At 54.1% G+C, this 17,299-nt stretch overlaps 1 protein-coding gene across 50 annotated transcripts in view; it reads left to right on the forward strand.

Annotated features, from left to right (window-relative positions):
• RALGPS1 (Ral GEF with PH domain and SH3 binding motif 1) overlaps nt 1-17,299 on the forward strand; it is a 309,385-nt gene that overhangs the window by 271,402 nt on the left and 20,684 nt on the right. For 25 of the 50 annotated variants that reach the window (XM_070595478.1, XM_070595469.1, XM_070595485.1 and 22 more), the window contains 3 exons: nt 8,287-8,413; nt 9,982-10,139; nt 12,486-12,537. In XM_070595478.1, the coding sequence (XP_070451579.1) occupies nt 8,287-8,413; nt 9,982-10,139; nt 12,486-12,537 (337 nt within the window). The remainder of the gene's footprint in view (nt 1-8,286; nt 8,414-9,981; nt 10,140-12,485; nt 12,538-17,299) is intronic. The other 25 variants (XM_070595495.1, XM_070595499.1, XM_070595492.1 and 22 more) reach the window with 2 other exon arrangements.

Genomic DNA, 17,299 nt, shown 5'->3' on the forward strand with positions numbered 1-17,299 from the left:
CAAGTGCTACACATCTGTCCCCAGCCGCCGTCTATGTCCTGAGCATGCTCCCGTCTATCCAACGGCCTCCAGACATCAGTCCCAAACCGGACTTCTCATCGGCACCCCCAAGCCTACTCGCTCAGTGAATAGCACCGGCCCCCACTGAGGCTTACCCTAAGTCCCCTCCTGCCACACCACCGCTGGTCCACCTCCTAGACACCTCTCGTCCACATTTCTCCTTCCCAGCCTGTGGTCTTGGCCACATCCACATGCTTTCCCCAGAGTGAGCTTTCTAGGGGGCAAATCTGAGCATAGCACCGCCCCTCCTAAAAATCTCCACGCCTTCTGCTCAGTAAACTCCAGGCTCCTTACAAGCCCCTCAGCTCCAGCTGGGCCCCCCACACACACGTGCACATCTTTCCCACCCTCAGCTCTGCAGCCAGCCTGGCTCTCTGCAGTTTCTCTGGAGAAGGTTCTGCTGTCTGTCGTTTCAGGGTCTTTGCACGTGCTGCTCCTGCATACGCCGCTGCCTCTGCTGGAACTCTTGTGGCAGCCTAGATGGCAGACCCTCCAGGCCCTCTCTGACTTTCCCGTGTTCTCAGGTGCACTACTCATGGCTCCACCAGCAGCTCGCCCGGGCCAGCTCCTTAGCCCTTCTGACCTCAGGTTCCACATTGTAACACTGAGATGACAGAGGTGCCTGCGAGGCTTACACAAGATCCTGTGTACAAAGGGTTTAGCAGTTTCTGGCACCTTGTAGATGGCTGATGAACATGAGCCATTATCATTACCACCATCGTTATTGTTGTGGTGGTCATATTTTTGGTGTAGCTACTGCTATTACCATATGTACTATTATTTTTCTTCTATTAAGGCGTGTGTTCTCTCCCAGGTGTAATTATCTGGTTACTTGTCTTTCTCCCCTACTTGACTGCAAACTTCATGAAGGCAGGACATCAGCTCTCTGATTCAGTGGGGCTGCCCAGGACCTGGCCCGGGGGCTGGCGCAGGCTCAGGAAACATTTGAGGCAGGAAGGAGGGAGGGCCGCTGTATCATTTCCTCCTCACAGGGCGGCCACCAGGTCGGACCACTGTTCATGTTTTGTAGATGGAGAATTCAGGCTCAAAGGTGTGAGGTGACTTGCCTGAGGTCACTCAGCCTGCATGGCAGATGCCAGTGGAGCCAGGCCTGCCTGTCCTGGATCCTGAGCGCCTTGCCTTTGCGGTTCCCCATCCTTCCTCCTGTCCACTCCCAAGGCGCTGTTAGAAGGCCCTGGGCTCTTTTCTCTTCTAGTCAATGAGTGGTCTGTTGGGCAGCATGTTGGTTTCTTAAGAGAAATGTAATGAAAACCAGATTATTTTCAACATCATATCTCGTTCCCCACAGAGACTGTCAGTTCTCATATGTTCCAATAAAACTGCTAAAGAAACAGCCACTTAAAGAGCTTTAAAGATTATTCATGGAAAAATTATGCTGAGGAAAAATAGAGCAATCCTCTGAGATAGTCAAGCCACATGGTCAGTTTTTCCAGCTGTTCGTGCCATATCGGGCCGGGCAGTGGGGACCACACTGCTAAGCAAGGCCAGAGCCCCAGCTCGTTATCACCGCCCCCAGCCCTGCCTCTGACCCTGCCCCTGCCCCTGCCCCCAGGACGTGGAGAAACAAACGGCAGCCGCCCAGCTCAGGAACGGTCCCAGAAGACACGTGTCCTTGGTGCTGTCACGTGGCAGCCACGCCAGGCTTGGTGGGGCAGGAGCGTCAGGCCTTTCAGTAGCAGAGAGTTACTTACTGGCAGAGAGGCCACCCCCTCCCTCGGTCCCAGCTGAATGGAAATTCTTCTGCTTCAGCGTCAGGCCCAGGCTGTTGGTCAGCAATGCAGGGGCTGGGCGTGGCTGAGACCCAGGGCACCCAGAGCAGCATCGGCTTTGACAGTGGGCCCAGGGAGATCACAGCCTCTCTGCCTGGGACCCCTCACCCTTCCCTCAGCTGGGCTGAGGGGCATCTGAGGCCAGGCATGCCTCCCAAGGCCATCCAAAGCAGCAAGAAAAGAGGGCGTATCTGGGCTTCCTCCTGGAGGGAGAGTTGAGAGCTGAGAGGAAAAGAGACCACAGGCGAGTCCAGAGGCTCGGGAGAGCCTGAACGTGGGGATCAAAGCCAGGATGCAGGAACCACACGGAGACGGTGGGAAAGGGACTCAATCAGGAGTGAGCAGGAGGGCCGAGGAAATTACCAGAAGAGCCTCGGAGTGGGCACAAACTCAGCACCCCTCCATGACCTGGTGTGCCTCCAAGCATGCCTTGAAGTGGCAACAAAGTGCCACCTGCATAGAAGTCAATGAAACAGGGCGTTCAGGTGTTCGTACGAGCCTGGCACTCAGGTGGTGCTCGACAGACATTAGTCCCCTTCCCGCCCCTCCCTCAAGAGTAGCAGTTGGACCTTATCCATCACATATTTCCTGGAGGAAGTGCCTCTTGGTTGTCAGATCACCTCAGATGTGTCACTGTGTCCCTTCTTTCTCAGGTCTTCACTAATGCCTGACCTTTGAACTGCCAGAGACCCTCACCCACCACATCCCTCCACCCTCCCCAACCCCCCACCCCGACCAGGAGAGGGTGGACCCTGGGTTCAAGTGCCGCACATATTAGATATAGAAACCCTGGCTTTCTTGCCTGTAACATGGGGCTGCTAAGAGTACCCACCTCACGGATTGCAGCACGTGCACACAGCACAGTGCCAGTGCGCACCATCCAACCATAACTATCACCGTTATTATTACTACGACAACACCAAGGAGTCAAGTTCCAGTTCAGACCACAGGGGGAGGAGCGATGTGAGTTGACCTTTACAAAATACTTTCTGAACCCAGAGTGGGAGCCAGAGTGACTCAGGCAGGGAGACTGTGATCCCGCGTCCACGCCGCTGATAAACAAGGCCTCATCACCCCTCTGCATGGACTCATTTATTGAGCAATATGTGCAAAACACAAACAAGGCAGGATGGCTTCCGTTCTTCCTCTTCCCCTCTGGAGCAACTGCACGAGACGTTTCCTCCAGGACAGAGCCTCTCTCGTTCCAGTGCTTTGAGCAGAAGTTCACCGGGGTACATGTCAGAATGCCCAGACCCTCCTGAGGCCAAGAAAATGAGAACCTCCAGGGATGGGCCCAGGAAACTCCATTTCTCACACACTCTCCAGATGATTCTGATGTATTCTGTGGCTAAGAATCACAGCTTCAAAGAAGCTGATGACAGCATGGAGCCCCTCGCCAGGAAAATGCACACACACAAAGCTCACAATTTCAGTACCTCCACACGGTCCTCAGAGGCCTTCCATGACCCCTCTCCGTGGTGCAGTCCCGGCCGTGGCTCTCTGACTTCGTCGTTATGGATTGGTCTGTCAGAGCCCTGTTCTTGAGACGTCATGTTGAGACCTCAGACGGCCTCCTCTCTCTCCTGCCCCCAGGCCAGCTGTCCTGAGAGGCGGTGTGGTGGTGTGAGGCTTCCTTGTTAGGGTTCCTTGGGCTTCAAACAGGGACAGCCTCTGGCTGGCCTCAACCAAAAGGGAAACGATTGGCTCATTGAATCCGGGGAAGGCTGAGTAGCCGGGCCAGGGAAGGACAGAAAGGCCCTGGGCTTCAGGAACAACTGGAACAGGACTCCCTTCTGCCCTGCTTTTGCCTCACTCTGTGAGCCTGTCTCACCACACACCAGCTTCCTTCTCCACAGGAAGGGGAACATGGCCATCGACAGTGTCTAGGTTTCATTTCTCATTCACCAAAAAGAGATTGTCTTCAAACATGTTCTAGGCTCAAGTCAAAAATCCTGGGGAAGGTGTCTACCCCTAGCCAGGACCAGGGGCAAGCCGCGTTGGTGACCCCGTTCGTGGGAGGGGAGATTGCTGGAGAAGGTGCTGGTGCAGGTGGTCCCAGGTGTTCACCCCATGGATTCACAGGCCTAGACTTGAACCTGGTTCCCTTGCCAACCAGCTCCCTGTCCTCGATGCTTAACTTCCTGAGCGTCTGCTTCCCCACTTGTGAATTAAGGCTAATAATGGAGACCTCCGCCGAGGGGTGTTGTATGGGTTATATGTGAAGGCACTGCGGGGCTGCCTCAGGACGCAGATGGCACACTCAAATGGGGTGATTGGAGGAGAGTTTCAGAATGGGGCTGTTTACGAAGACGTGGATAGGGTGCAGGGGAACCCCAAGGGACGGGGCAGCACCCCAGGGCTAGAAACAGTGGGGTGCTGTAGCGGCCCCTAGGCCTGTAGGAGTGCATGGAGCACTAGTTACCAAATTCAGAGTAGAGGCTCGAGGAGACCGCTGCCTCTCAGGAGTGACCCCACAGGAGACAGCTGGAGGAAGCGGTGCCCCAGCCTCACTCTCCTCCCTTCCCCCAGCCTCCGCCAGGGCTCCCCATTGGCGTGACCCAACGAGGAGCCAGAGAGGAGGGAGCCCACTGACCTAGGCCCCTTGCACAGGGCGGAGAAAGGTACAGGACAGATCTGGAGGGCAAACAGAAGATTCCAGCACAGCCCCTAGCACAGCACCTGGCAGAGTAGGTGTCCAGTAGTTTTAAAGTATTCTCATTTTAAATAATGAAATGTCTAATAATAGGGAATACCCCTTGTACCCACTATCCCTGTTAAACAGAAGTAACATTTTGCCATATTTGCTTTATATGTTTCAAGTAATTAACATCACAGAGAGAGCAAAAGTCCCTCTCACCCATCCTCTCCTTTTCTTCTTGAGCGAAGTACTGCTGTCCTGGTACCGTTTTGAGTCATTCCTCTGCAGGTTTTTGTGTTTTACTACATATATACTGTGGGAGAGGAAGAAATTTTCCTCTACCCTTCTAGGTTCCTCTGGCTGGTCTAAAAGTTAAATCGACATGAGACAGATTAAGAGGAGAAAATCAAATTTAACTGCAGACATACAAGAATACACTTATGTGAGAGGGTTGGAGACAAAAAGGTAAAACCAGGTATATATGCCATCTTGAGCGAAGGAATGGGATAGGGGCCCAAGGCTTCGGAGGAGAGGAGGGCAATTCACAGGATGATAAGAAGAGAAGATGGTCGGCAATTAGAGGTTTGCCCTGCCATACAGATAGGTTGTAAAGATTTATTTCTGGTGATAACTCTTATTATGGGCAAGGCCCCCAATTTAAATTCTTTAAGGGAGAGGTAAAGTTTGTCTTGAGCCCACAGGGTCTCGATGATTGCCTTTAGCTCAAAATATTCCACGTGCCAAAGTGGCACGTCTTGGGGAGGCCTGTGAACCCCTTCAATACCTATACATAAACGTATATACAACGTTTTGTATGTTTTTAAAATTTTACCTAAATAACATCATGCCATCGACATAAACGTTCTTTTGCAACTTTCTCTTTCCACTTACGTATATTTATATGACCTAGCCCTATTGGTACCTGTAGATCCAGTTTCTTCATTTTTTCCTGCTCTGTAGAATTTGTTGAGTGAGTGGACCACAGCTCATTTATCCATTTCCATACAAGGGGCCCGTAGGTTGTTTCCGCACTGAATATCCTTGTAAATATGTCTCCTTGTGCATCTGTGCAAGAGTTTCCCAAGCATAGAGACCTCGCATTGGAGTCACTGGTCACGAAGGCGTAGCATCTTCACCTTTACCAGCATAGCTAATTGCTTTCCAAATGTTCTACACTCCTCTGAGCCCTGAACTAGCATTCCTGTCCCTCCACATCCTGGCCAACACTTGATATTGTCAGGCTAACTAGTTTTTTACAATCTAATGAGGTGAAAATGTCTCTTGTTTTTACTATAATTTACATTCCCATTATTGTCAGTGAGGTTAAGCATCTTTCCTTATAGTTATTGGTCATTTGGGGTTCCTCTTTTGTGAATTTCCTCTTTGTGTCCTTTGTCCATTTTCTCCGTGTTGTTTGTCTCTTTCTTGCTGGTATTTGAAGTTCTCTATATATCTGAACATGAATCCTTTGTTGATGGTGTGAGTGGCAGATCCCTTCTCCCCAGACTATGACTTACCTTTTAATGTTGATTTTGCTGCCTTTTGTTTATTTGTTTACTTTTGTGCAGTAATGTTTAATGTAATCACATTTATTCACTTTTTCCCTTTTAAGGTTTGTGCTTTTTGTTTCTTTCTTCTCCTCGAGGTTATAAAGATTGTCTCTTATTTCTTTCCCAATAGTTTTGCCTTTTTGCTTTTCACACTTATGGCATTAATCCACTTGTATAATATAAGATAGGAGGACTCTAATTTCATCTCTTTCCGCATGGAACCCAAATGTTCTAGCTGTATATACTGAAAAGACTCTCCCTTCCCCTCTCACTTGTAATACCACCGCCACCGTGAAGCAAGTCTAGGCTCTCACTTCTGATTGACTGACCTGTTTCTCCATCCATGCCCCAACACCGAGCTGTGTGAATTACTGTTGTTTTGTGTTTTGTTCTGATGTCTAGTAGGGCAAGTCCTATACTATTCTTCTTAAGAATTGTCTTGGCTGTTTTGTCCCTTTGTTCTTCCCTCAGTATTTTAAGATCAGCTTAAATGACTGAGTCCGGCAGGGTTTGAATACCATGCCATTGACAGTTTCAAGCAAGGAATGACGTGGCCAACTTTTCATTTTTCAAACACTCATGAAGCTGTATATGGGTTGGATTTGAGAGGATCAGACTGAAGACAGGAAGAAGATAAAGGGTGGGGACCCATACCAATCACTGACAAGAGAGATGGGCAGGGAGAGGGTGTGCAAAAATCTAGGGGCTTTGGTGACTGTGTATGGCAAGTGAGAAGAGAAAAGGCAAATCATAGTCTAGGAGAAGCCAAGACAAGCCCACATTCCAGGCCAGGGAACTGAGTGACCAGCAGTGCTTCCAGCCAAGGCTGGAAATCCAAGAGGAGGTTCCAGGTTCAACCTTGGCTGAGCTGAACTTGGGTACCTTAGAAAAGTTCAGACAGAGATATCGTGCCAACAGGTGGGTATATAGGTCTTGGGCTCAGATACAAGGACTACAGTAAAGATCGAAGAGTCATCAGCGTGTCTGTCGAGTTAAAATCAAATCAAAACCAGGAGCCAAAGAGGGAGGCCTCGGTACCTCCCAAAGTTCCAGAAGGGAGGTGGACTTTCCGCAGTGGACAGGCTGGGGAGGGGGGCCATTATTTTGGACACTAAGCATGATCCAAACATGCCGGAGGACACGGGAACCTAGGTCACTTGTGGATCTACGCTATCTTGTGGTGGAGGATGTGGAGCCCTGGATGGACCTTGGACCTCACAGGCCCTCAAGAAAAGTTCCCCAGCATGGCCAGGCAGCAGCCCCTTGATTCACTGTGTATTCGACGTGCTCTGTAGGAAGTGGCTGGGCCCCTTTGTGGAAGCCCTGGTCCTCACTTCCGGTGTCTGGCCCAGGTAACAAAAGCTACACTAGCATCTGGGGTCACCTCCCTTAAAGACCTCCCTTCCCAAGCCACAGAAACTAAAGAGTACAGCAGTGGTCGGGGTCCCACCCCCTCAAAACATAGCTGTGGACATGGCCACAAAGGACTCTGCCTCGCTGTCTGCATATAGTGCTCAGTGGCGTTTGTGGCCCAAGCCCCTGGCTCTGGTGACCTCCTGTTGGCCCCATGATTGAGGCTGAGGAGGACATGGTGATAATTCTCGTAATAAAACAAGTATGAGTGCTAACTGTGGGGCTCTACAGACACTACCTCAGGACTCCTCTCAGCCACCTGCAAGGAAACTGAGCCTCAGGGAATAAGTTACGTAACCCGTCCAAGGTCACCCAGGCAGGAGCTGACAGGCCTGAGGTCTGAGCCCCTGCCTGCCTAGCTGTGCTTTCGCTCAATCTGCTGCCTCCCCAGGAAGCTTTCCATCCCTTTGTTTTGAATGAGGGGCTAGAAAGCAGAGTGGCTATAGAAGGACATGGGGGGACTCAGAAGACACGCTGTTAAGTCTCAATTCTGTCACCCAGCTGGGTGGCTTTGGATAAGTTGTTCCATGGGGAAATGGGGCCAGGCTGTTGATCCCCATGTGCATCCCCCACATCCATCATGGCACTCTCCTCTGCATTAGCCAGGGGAGGCCATGCACAGCTGGACACTGGCCATCCTGACTGTTGGTTGTTAGACCTGGACACTGATTGTACTGGAAGGGAGGGACCAGTGTCTCATGAGCAGAAAGCTGTGGGGCTTGAATGACCCTTGCCCACCTGTGACAGCCAGGCGGGGTACCTTACCCCAAGCCTGCCTCTCCTCCTCCAAGCTTCTGCAGCCCCCACCATCACTCTCTTTCTGCTCTGTTCGCAGGCCCCTCCGCCGGCTCCAGTTCTGCGAGGTTCAGCCGGAGGCCCACCTGTCCTGATGCTTCTGTTGCTGGCAGCCTCCCCACACCCCCAGTCCCAAGACACAGGAAGAGCCACAGCCTGGGCAACAAGTGAGTGAGTGAGCCCCCCCGGACTCGGCTGAGCATGGGGTAGGGGCTAAAGGGATCCTGGGAATGTTTGCCCACCGGGGCCCTCCCCAACCCCATCTGGGAGGTGCTGCCAAGCGCCCTGGTATCCTGGCTGGTGTCCTTCTCTCAGGCTGGAAGAGCTGGGGGTGGCTGCGGCAGCACAGCCTGTGTACTGGTGATGATCTTGCTGGCTCAGTAGCCGATGGAGGAAGCATGCAGGCAAGGACAGGGAAGCAATAGTGGGATTCCAGAAAGCTTGCTCCCAGGTTCAATTAGTGCCTCCTTTATGGAAAATCCCAGAGTCCAGTAGACACCATGACTGTCATCCAGGGCAGCACTAGGTGTCTCGTGGCGCCTGCTAGTGGTGGGGCTCAGAGTCTCTGCCTGCCAATTGCTGCAGAAAGCCTGTGGAGTGTGAACCCGCCGCTGGTTCACCCAGCCCTCTGGGGCTGACAGCCAGGGGACATGCGTGGTCCTGGCATCACTGGGGGCAGCCATGCTCGTGTCCCCAGGGTGTTGGCACAGGCTCCTAAGAGTTGGCTCCATCCCTTCCTCCCTGCCTCCCTCTGTTCCTTCATCTCTTCCTTCCTTCCTTCTTCCCATCTTCCTCCTCCCCTTCCTCCCTCCCTCTCTTCCTTCCTTCCTTCCTTCACTAAGACATAAACCTCAGCCAGCCTCAACCTCAACCTACATTCCTGTGGAGCATTACAGTTGTCCCTGGTAACTGGCAAGGATTGGTTCCAGGACCACCCCCCCACACCCCCCCCCCCCGAAATCTGCAGATGTGCAAGTCCCTTATATAAAATGGGGCAGTATTTGCATATAACCTACACACATCCTCCCATATACTTTAAATCATCTCTAGATTACTTATAATACCTAATACAATGTAAATAGTTGTTATACTGTATTGTTTAGGGGATAATGACAAGGAAAAAAGTCTGTACATGCTCAGTACAGATGCAACCATCAGAGGCCTTCCCATTAGCGGTTGGTTGAATCCGTGGTTGGGTTGAATCCGCGGATGCGGAACCACGGATGTGGAGGGCCGACTGTGTCTCCTTGGGCCCCTCCAGGCCTCCAAGGTAGGTGCTGTGTTACACGTCTGCATTGTAAGAATGAGTCCAGTGAGGTTCAACGGGGTGAAGTACCTTGCGATGTAGTGAGGTTGGAGCCAGGATTTGGACCAGGGGCGTGTGACACCAGCACCAGATGTGCTGATCGCAGGGTCACAGTGCCCCTCCACTTATGTGGCCCCATTGCTCACAAGCACCATCTGCTCACTAGAGCCTCATAATCATCCTTGGAGACAGGCAGGGCAAGTATTATTAGTCTCCATTTGGCAGATGGAGAAACTGAGGCTCAGAGAAAGGATGTGACTTGCCCAGGTGACACTGTGAGACAGGGCATCGCCTGGACTTGTAGCATGGTTCTGTGTGGAGGCCTGTTTCCTGCAGCTGCGCCATCTGCTCAAGCCCCCAGGGCAGGTGTAACCATGGTCACTCCATAGATAAGGAGCTTTGCTTTCTCTCTTCCTTTCCGTCTTCCAGTATGATGTGTCAGTTGAGTGTAGTTGAGAGTAAAAGTGCGACATTCCCATCGGAGAAAGCGAGGCACCTGCTGGACGACAGTGTCCTAGAGTCCCGCAGCCCCCGCAGGGGCCTCGCCCTCACCTCCTCCTCTGCCGTCACCAATGGACTCTCCCTAGGTAAGCGTCTCAGCCTGCACATGACAGCGGGCGGGCCACAGCCTGGCGTGTGCTCCATGTCTGTCTCTGTCACTGTGCAGTGCCCGGTGGCCCCTCGTCCCCTGCAGAAAGGGCTCCCTGCAAGAGTCACTAGAGCCAGGGAGGCCTTTGCTCCTGACCTCCAGGGCTTCACGAAGTGCCCTGGGTTTGTCCTCATTCTGCTGGTAGCCTTGAGTGTGGCAGGCAGGTGGAGGGAGCAGCCAGACAGGTGCCTGAGACCTGCTGTCATTGTCGGCCACTGCCAAAGCCTGGCTGCTGCCCCCATGGGGCTTCTGTCCCTGGGGGTGCCACAAGTCCCAGTGTGCAAGAGCAGGGGAAGCTGCCCGGGGACAGCAGCTGGGTGGGCCACCGGGTCCTCACTTCTGTGCTTATCTTCACACTGAGAGGCCAGAATTAGGGAGGATGGAAACTTGATCTTCAAGGATGAAATTGCATGTCTGAGTTTCAGCCAGAAATGGTGCTTATGTCAATGGAAAGGACAGAAACTGAGCTGCTGTGGCTGGGATGGGCAGAGGTTGAAGTCAGAGCTGACGACGCATTGAGCTCTGGTCACAGGTCCATCCCCCTGCAGTGCCCAGGTCCCCTGTTGTTACTGCTATCAGACAGGTATACTCTGTGCTGGCTGTGCCCTTTCAACAAGCCTGTGCGTCTGTAGTTTGTGTGTCTGTGTGTCTGTCTGCTTCCCTTAACAGGGAGCCCTCTCGGGGCTGGTGGTGGCTTAGACAATTGCCAGGCTGGGTGTTTGATCTGGTGAGGACTTTGGGGTGGAGGGCCCCTGAGAACTGGAAGGAAGTAGGTGGTAGGGACAGGAAAAATGGGCAGGAATCTCATGTCCCACGTCCCTGTGAAATGAGGCCAGTCTCTGAAGCAGTGTCACTCCAGGGGGCAGCTGTCTCCCACTCCCAGAGAGTCTGTGACAAGCAAGGTCCATGTCTGCCTTCTGTCCTGGGAGGCGGTTCTCCTATTTGGACCCAGTCAGCGGTGTGCGACAGCTCAGGACAGTGCGGCCCGTGGTTCCTGGTGTGCCTCGGGAGAAGAGTTTGGGGGCAGCGTGTTCGGGAAAGGCTGGGTTAAGCCAGGTAAGCAGGTCTCTTCTCAGAGACGTCAGTGTGCCGATGGGCATTACGGGTCTCCAAGAGGGCAGTGGAGTCCACGGGTTCCCACAGTGTCTGGTCAGGGAACCTTTCTCCTTGGAGCGTCCTGTGGGATGGGCTTCTGGAACCAGTCTGAGAAATGCTGGCCCAGGAGCATTCAGCTGGGCAGCGGAGGAGCTGTTCTACATCCAGGAAACTTTCTGAGCTGCGCCTGAGCCCAGGCCTCGCGATTCCTGAGACAGAAAACTGAGTCAGACGCAGTGCTGTCTGGTGTCCAGGCGGGCGATCACCAGGCGGCTTGGTTCTCAGCTCCTCTACTCGGGAAGCACAGATGTTTTTCTGTTTGGAGCTGAGGGCCCAGGAGCAGGTTGCCATGTGTTCATGTGGCTGGTTTGGGGCTGAACTGGTCCTCTGCACCCTGTAACTCCCAGGGGCCTAAGGCCTCCTCCTTCCCCCTTCCCACTGCCCAGCCTTGGTGCCAGCAGGCGGCCCAGGCAAAGAGCACTGGCCCGAGGTGCCTCTGAGTTCTGAGGGAGAGTACAAAGACAGCGTGAAGTGACAGGAGGAAATCTCTCTGCTGTCCTTGTGGCCAGAGCCAGGCCTTGGAGAGCCCCTGAGAAGGAGGGCATCCCAGTCAGCCCCCGAGGGGCAGGCCCTGGGGAGGGTCGAGCCCCTCTCTGTGTGTACACTGGCCAGGGGAGTGAAGAGGCCCTCCCTCGAGGCTTCTGCCTAATGTGAGGCAGCTGCTCTGTGACCAGTGTCCAGTCAAGCCCTGACCCTTGGGAGAAGAAGTGCTCATTTGGCTTCTGTCCTCACCAGGTGAGGCCTGTTAAGCAATGGTTTCACTTGGGCCAGAAGGGAGACAGTGGTGGAGCCAGACCAGGCCAAGACAGAGGCCTAAGGACCCAGACCCCAGTGGGCCAGTGGACAGGCAGCTGCAGCCTTCAGGGGAACAGTGGGAAGCAAGTGGAGGACCCACGTGGGAACAGTGGGACAGGATGGTTCTTTCGACTGACTTAGGGCAGAGTCAGAAATAGCAGCAGCAGAAACCCGAGTCACACGGATACCCACAGGGTCAGGAAGCTGTTTCTCTATCACTTCTGTGGAGCTCAGGGGCCTGGGCCCCATGACCCAGGAGAATAGGCCTCTCTGGGGTTGGCCTCTCTTCTGCGAGGCCGCCCACCACGCTCATTGATCTGTGTTCCTTTTCCAGGCAGTAGTGAGAGCTCAGAGTTTAGTGAAGAGATGTCTTCAGGGCTGGAAAGGTGAGTGTGGCCTCAGCTCGGCCTCCCTCCCAGTGGATGTGCTCAGGGCCTGTGGGAGCTGGAGACAGTTCTGGGCAGGGACCAGCCCCCCCCCACCCGCCCCACCCCGCTGGCCTGGTAAGGCTGCTCTGTGGCTCCTCAGATCACCTTGGCCCAGGGGCAGGGCCACCTAGAAGGAAGAGCAGGATGGATGTGGGGCCGGGGGTCCCAGCCCTGTGCTCTGAGCAGCCCCACTCATCGTCTGGTCCAGAGCTAGCCCAGGAGCCTGAGGCCAGCCCCTCTTCTCAGGCGGAGCTGCTGAGGAGACCTGGGACAGATTTGGTCTGAAATAGGGCTTCTTGGAACCAGAAGCCTGAGAATGGGCCTTGCCTGGAGATAGGCATGTGGCTCCGCCTGGTGGGGTCTGAGGGTGTTGCACCCACACGGCCTCAGGCCCTGCTGTGCACTGGTGACAATGAAGTGGATCCCTGGCCCGGGGTTTGGCTTCCTGTGGCGAGCACATCTGCCCTGGGAGTCAGGCCTCCCGCCCAGGAATTCAGCCACTGCACCTACTCCATGGCGCTTCCTCTGTGCCGGGCACAGGGGCTCGGGGCAAACAGGGACTCTGTGAACCGGGCCCTCAGGCCATGGTGCTGCCAGAGGTGGAGGGCATCGTGATGAGTCCACGTCTGAGGGGGCAGGGAGAAATCCAGGGATAGGATGTCCCAGAGAGGAGGTTTGTCCTTCAGAGTAGCCACTCCACCAGCACGCAGGGGCCTGTGGGCACAGACAGGCACACACTCGCACGCTCACACAGTTGTCATACACACTCACATGGACACACACTACACACTTTCACACATACTTAAACAATCTCACACACGTGCGCACACACATTCATGTGTGCATACACACTCACACATACACTCACACACTCTCCCACACATGTGGAACACATAATTACACACGTGTGCATTCACACACATGCATGCATACACATACCTCTCACATATATGCACACCTCACACATGTGTGCATGCACACACACACACAAACACACACTCCTCCAGTGCCCAAGCCTCCTGTCTCCTCAGTCCCCATGCTCATAAAATGGCCAAAGGAGAGGTAAATCCTGCCCAGCAGTCCTCACAGGGTAGAGGGACATCACAGGTGAGAGGCGGTCTTTGTCAAGCAGTCCTGTGGGCCAGGCACGGTCTTGGTCTCACCACATCCTCAAACACTGCTACACAGTGGCTATTTGCTGTGTCCCCACGTGGACAGCAAGGCTCAGAGAGGTGAAGTGACTTGTCCTGCTTCACACTCATCTGGTGGGGCAGAGCTGACCCAAATCCACATCCTCCTGACCACCAAGCCTCCCTCCTCACCCCTGTGCTCCAGGCCATGTCCAGAGGGCCGCAGTGACAGCTGCAGGGCCTGGCCCCACGTTGGTCAGTCTGTCTGTCCGTCCTTATGAAACCCTGGATAGAGAGCTGGAGAGGGGGAGGAGCAATGCCATGGGCCCTCGGAGGCTCTTCCCTCTGTCCCCACCCCAGGACTCCTGGAGGGCCATTTGCTCTGTTCTCATTTGGAGAGCTCAGGCAAATGGGCACCAGTGCTCTCGCTCTGGGGCTGCCCCAGCAGTGGGGTGAGAACCAGACAGGCACCATGGGCAGACAGACTCCAGATCTGATCGGCAAAAGGTTGACTTTTCTCAGCCCCAGTCAGGGGACTCCCGGGGGCACCCTGAGGAAGGGGGCTTACAGGAAGCCAACATGTCCCCTGGCCAAAGGCCAGTGAGGGGACGTTGAGTGGAAATGCAGGCCCAGTGCCAAGATCCTGAATACCATCCAGACCTGGACCTATTCATTGGCTCATTCATCCTTTCATTCCCTCATTCCCTCATTCCCTCATTCATTCATTCATTCATTCAGTAGCTGTTAAGCAACTGTCCCTGCCAGACACCGCGCTCAGTCACCGAGGGTAGCAGATACGGTTCCTGCGCAGCACCCGCAACCGAGGTCAGAGCCGCCAGGAGGGAAGGCGGTGAGAGAATTCCTGCCCGGGGAGACGGTGCTGTACTAATTCCGTGCTGAACACTGTCCGATGTAGCATTTCTCTTTTCTCTCCTGCACTTAGAGTTAGCAGTAGATTCACGGTCCATCTGAGTGTCTATCGCACATGCTTTTCGAGCGGGATCTCCTGCAAGCGCTGCCCTCCCAGCCGGCTCGCCTCTGCAGAGGCCCAGCCCTGCCTCCGGCGGCATTCAGAGTGGTCCTTCAGGGAGAAGGTCCTCTTTCCCATTCTCTTGGGGCCTAGCTCCTGGTCCAGCACCTCCCTGCTGAGGGGAGCAGGAGACCACCTGTTTCGGAAGATGCCAGTGGGGCTAGGATGTCCCCTCCAGTCCCTTCTGAGACCCAAGGCAGTCCTCCAGATCCAGATGTCAGCTGCCCCTTGGCCTCCAGCTCCTGTGGCCCGGCCCCAGTCTCCATTTCCATCCTGCATTAGCCTCTTTTCACGTCCACCAGAAAGAACCCATTCCCTCAAAAGCATGTGAGCATTCTAGACTTTCCTGAGGGCCCGTGGGAGAGTTGGAGGGAGGATGTGCCTCACACACTTTGAAAATCTTGGTTAAAGGTTGACCTTCTCTCACAGTCCAGTGACCACAGTTCACATGGCCACCTGGGCCTCCTTATTCCTAACCTTCACCCACCCAATGCTCAGCCCCACTGGGTCCTCCTTCCATCCCTAGGCCTCCCCCAGGTGACACTGCTCCTGTTCTATAAAGGGGGCAGACTCCCTCTTCTCTGGAAGCCAGGCATCACCCTGCCTAGACCTGCAGGCCAGCATCTGCCCCAAAAGAGCCTCCAAAACACTTTTCAGCAAAAAGGTGCCTCCCCTCTTGGAGACCCCGCCTGCCGTTCCTGGCAGATGCTCTGAGAACGCAGCTCTCTCTGCATCTTTACACCTGCATGGGCAGATGGTGGCCTCGGAACCAGAGCCAAGGGCGCAGACCCCAGCAGCTGCTGGGCCCCGCCCAGAGGAAGGAGGTGTGAGAGAGAGATCCTGGCTTCTCCAGTTCCCAGACTAGGGTGGGGGCAGCATCTTGTCCCACAGCCCTGAAACTTAGGGGCCACAACCTTCTATTGACTTGCCAACCAGCACCCCTGGCCCTGGTGACAAGCTTGGCCCAGGCCAGGAATAAAAATAGAGCCAGACACCAGCCAGAAGGGCAGGGAGGCTGCAGGCCCGTGATCCCCATCACCAGCACACGCCCCTTTGTTGGTCTGAGAGCACATCTTAATCACCCTTTATGCCGTTGTGACCAGGCAGGTAGGAGGGTTCCTGTTGTCCAGCTGAGGGTGGGATCCTTTGGCTCTGCCCTGCAAGTTTGCCTTCCCTGAGTTTATACACATGCACGTTTCAGTGCCTGAAGTGGCCTGAAGGCGGACCTTGGGTGGGAGGCAGAGCTCAGGCTGTGTCCAGTGCTTCCCTGAAGTGGCCAGCCTTCAGGAGCGCCCACATTGGAGCCCACACAGTCCTAGGCACCCACCGCACTGCTCTCTGTGGGAGTGAGTCCGGTGGAGGGGTGGCGTGGCCACCAACCCCTGTTCTTGCTGGGACTGTGGAGTGAGCACTCAGGGAGCAAAGAGGACCTTCTGCTGCTGCTCTTAGCCTCCTGCCCCTCATCCATCTCAGCCTCAGCAAGGTCACAGGGCCTGCGGGCTGTGTTGGGGTGGGGGCAGGGCAGGGAGTGGGAGGAACAGACTGGAGCCCTGAAGCAGCCAGACCCAGGGAGGTGTTGGTCGGTTCCCAGCCCCCAGGCCGCCCTAAAGACCTTCTCCTATCTTCAGGGCCCAGAGGGAGAGCAAAGTGGTGGTCCTGGGTCAGGGCCCTCGAGAACCAGAGGCCAGAGTCACTGGGGAGGGGCTAGGGGTCCTCCTCTCTTAGGACTCTACCTCATGTCCCAGCCTGCGGCTTTCTTGCCTCAGTATCCTGGGAGTGGGGACAAAAGCAGGAGAGCCCTGCGTCACACTCGCTTTCTGCGGAAGGGCAGGAAGGCAGCCCTGAAAGGGCATTTTCAACGTGGCCTTAGTTGACAGAAGGTAGGGACTACAGACTCCGCACACAGACCTTCGAGCAAACCTCAGGCTCCTCAGGAGTCAGAGGAAGAAGGGAATATTTCAGGCAGGCCCATCAGTAAGGGGTGACAGGTGCTTCTTCATGCCTGATTTGGCACTAAAGTGAGAACAAGAATATTAGTCTAAGAGTTAAAAAGTTTAAACGAGGTTTTGTGGTAGAGGAACAAAATGGATGATAGAGGTGAACATATGTGTATGTATGAAGATAGATAATATCTTTCATCTTGATTATCTCTGAGTTGTAGGGTTATTGAGTGAGTTTCTTTTCTTAATTTTTTTTTCTGTATTCTCCAAATTTTCCACAGTGGGTAAATGTTTCTTTTACACCCAGAAAAAAATTAACATATCACTCTTTTAAAGAAGATATAATCAGAAATGTTTACTGATCAGTTTTTAAGAGGTGAAATATGAAAGTACGTCACCAAGTTCATTAAAAACACTCGGCCATCCATCTTCTCTAGTGTGGCGTCACCCGTCTGTGTGGAAGGGCATTCTCACATGACAGACATCAGAGACAGGCCCAAAATACGGGTGGTGGAAAGACTAGGAGGCAGAGTGGTCCTTGGAGGAAGCCCCTCTGTGGGGAGAGAGTGGGGGAGGGAGAGGAAAGTGTGACAGCCCCTGTCCTTCCTTCCCAGAGAGGG

Source organism: Equus przewalskii, chromosome 26 (assembly GCF_037783145.1).
Source record: "Equus przewalskii isolate Varuska chromosome 26, EquPr2, whole genome shotgun sequence".
NCBI classification, from domain to species: domain Eukaryota; kingdom Metazoa; phylum Chordata; class Mammalia; order Perissodactyla; family Equidae; genus Equus; species Equus przewalskii.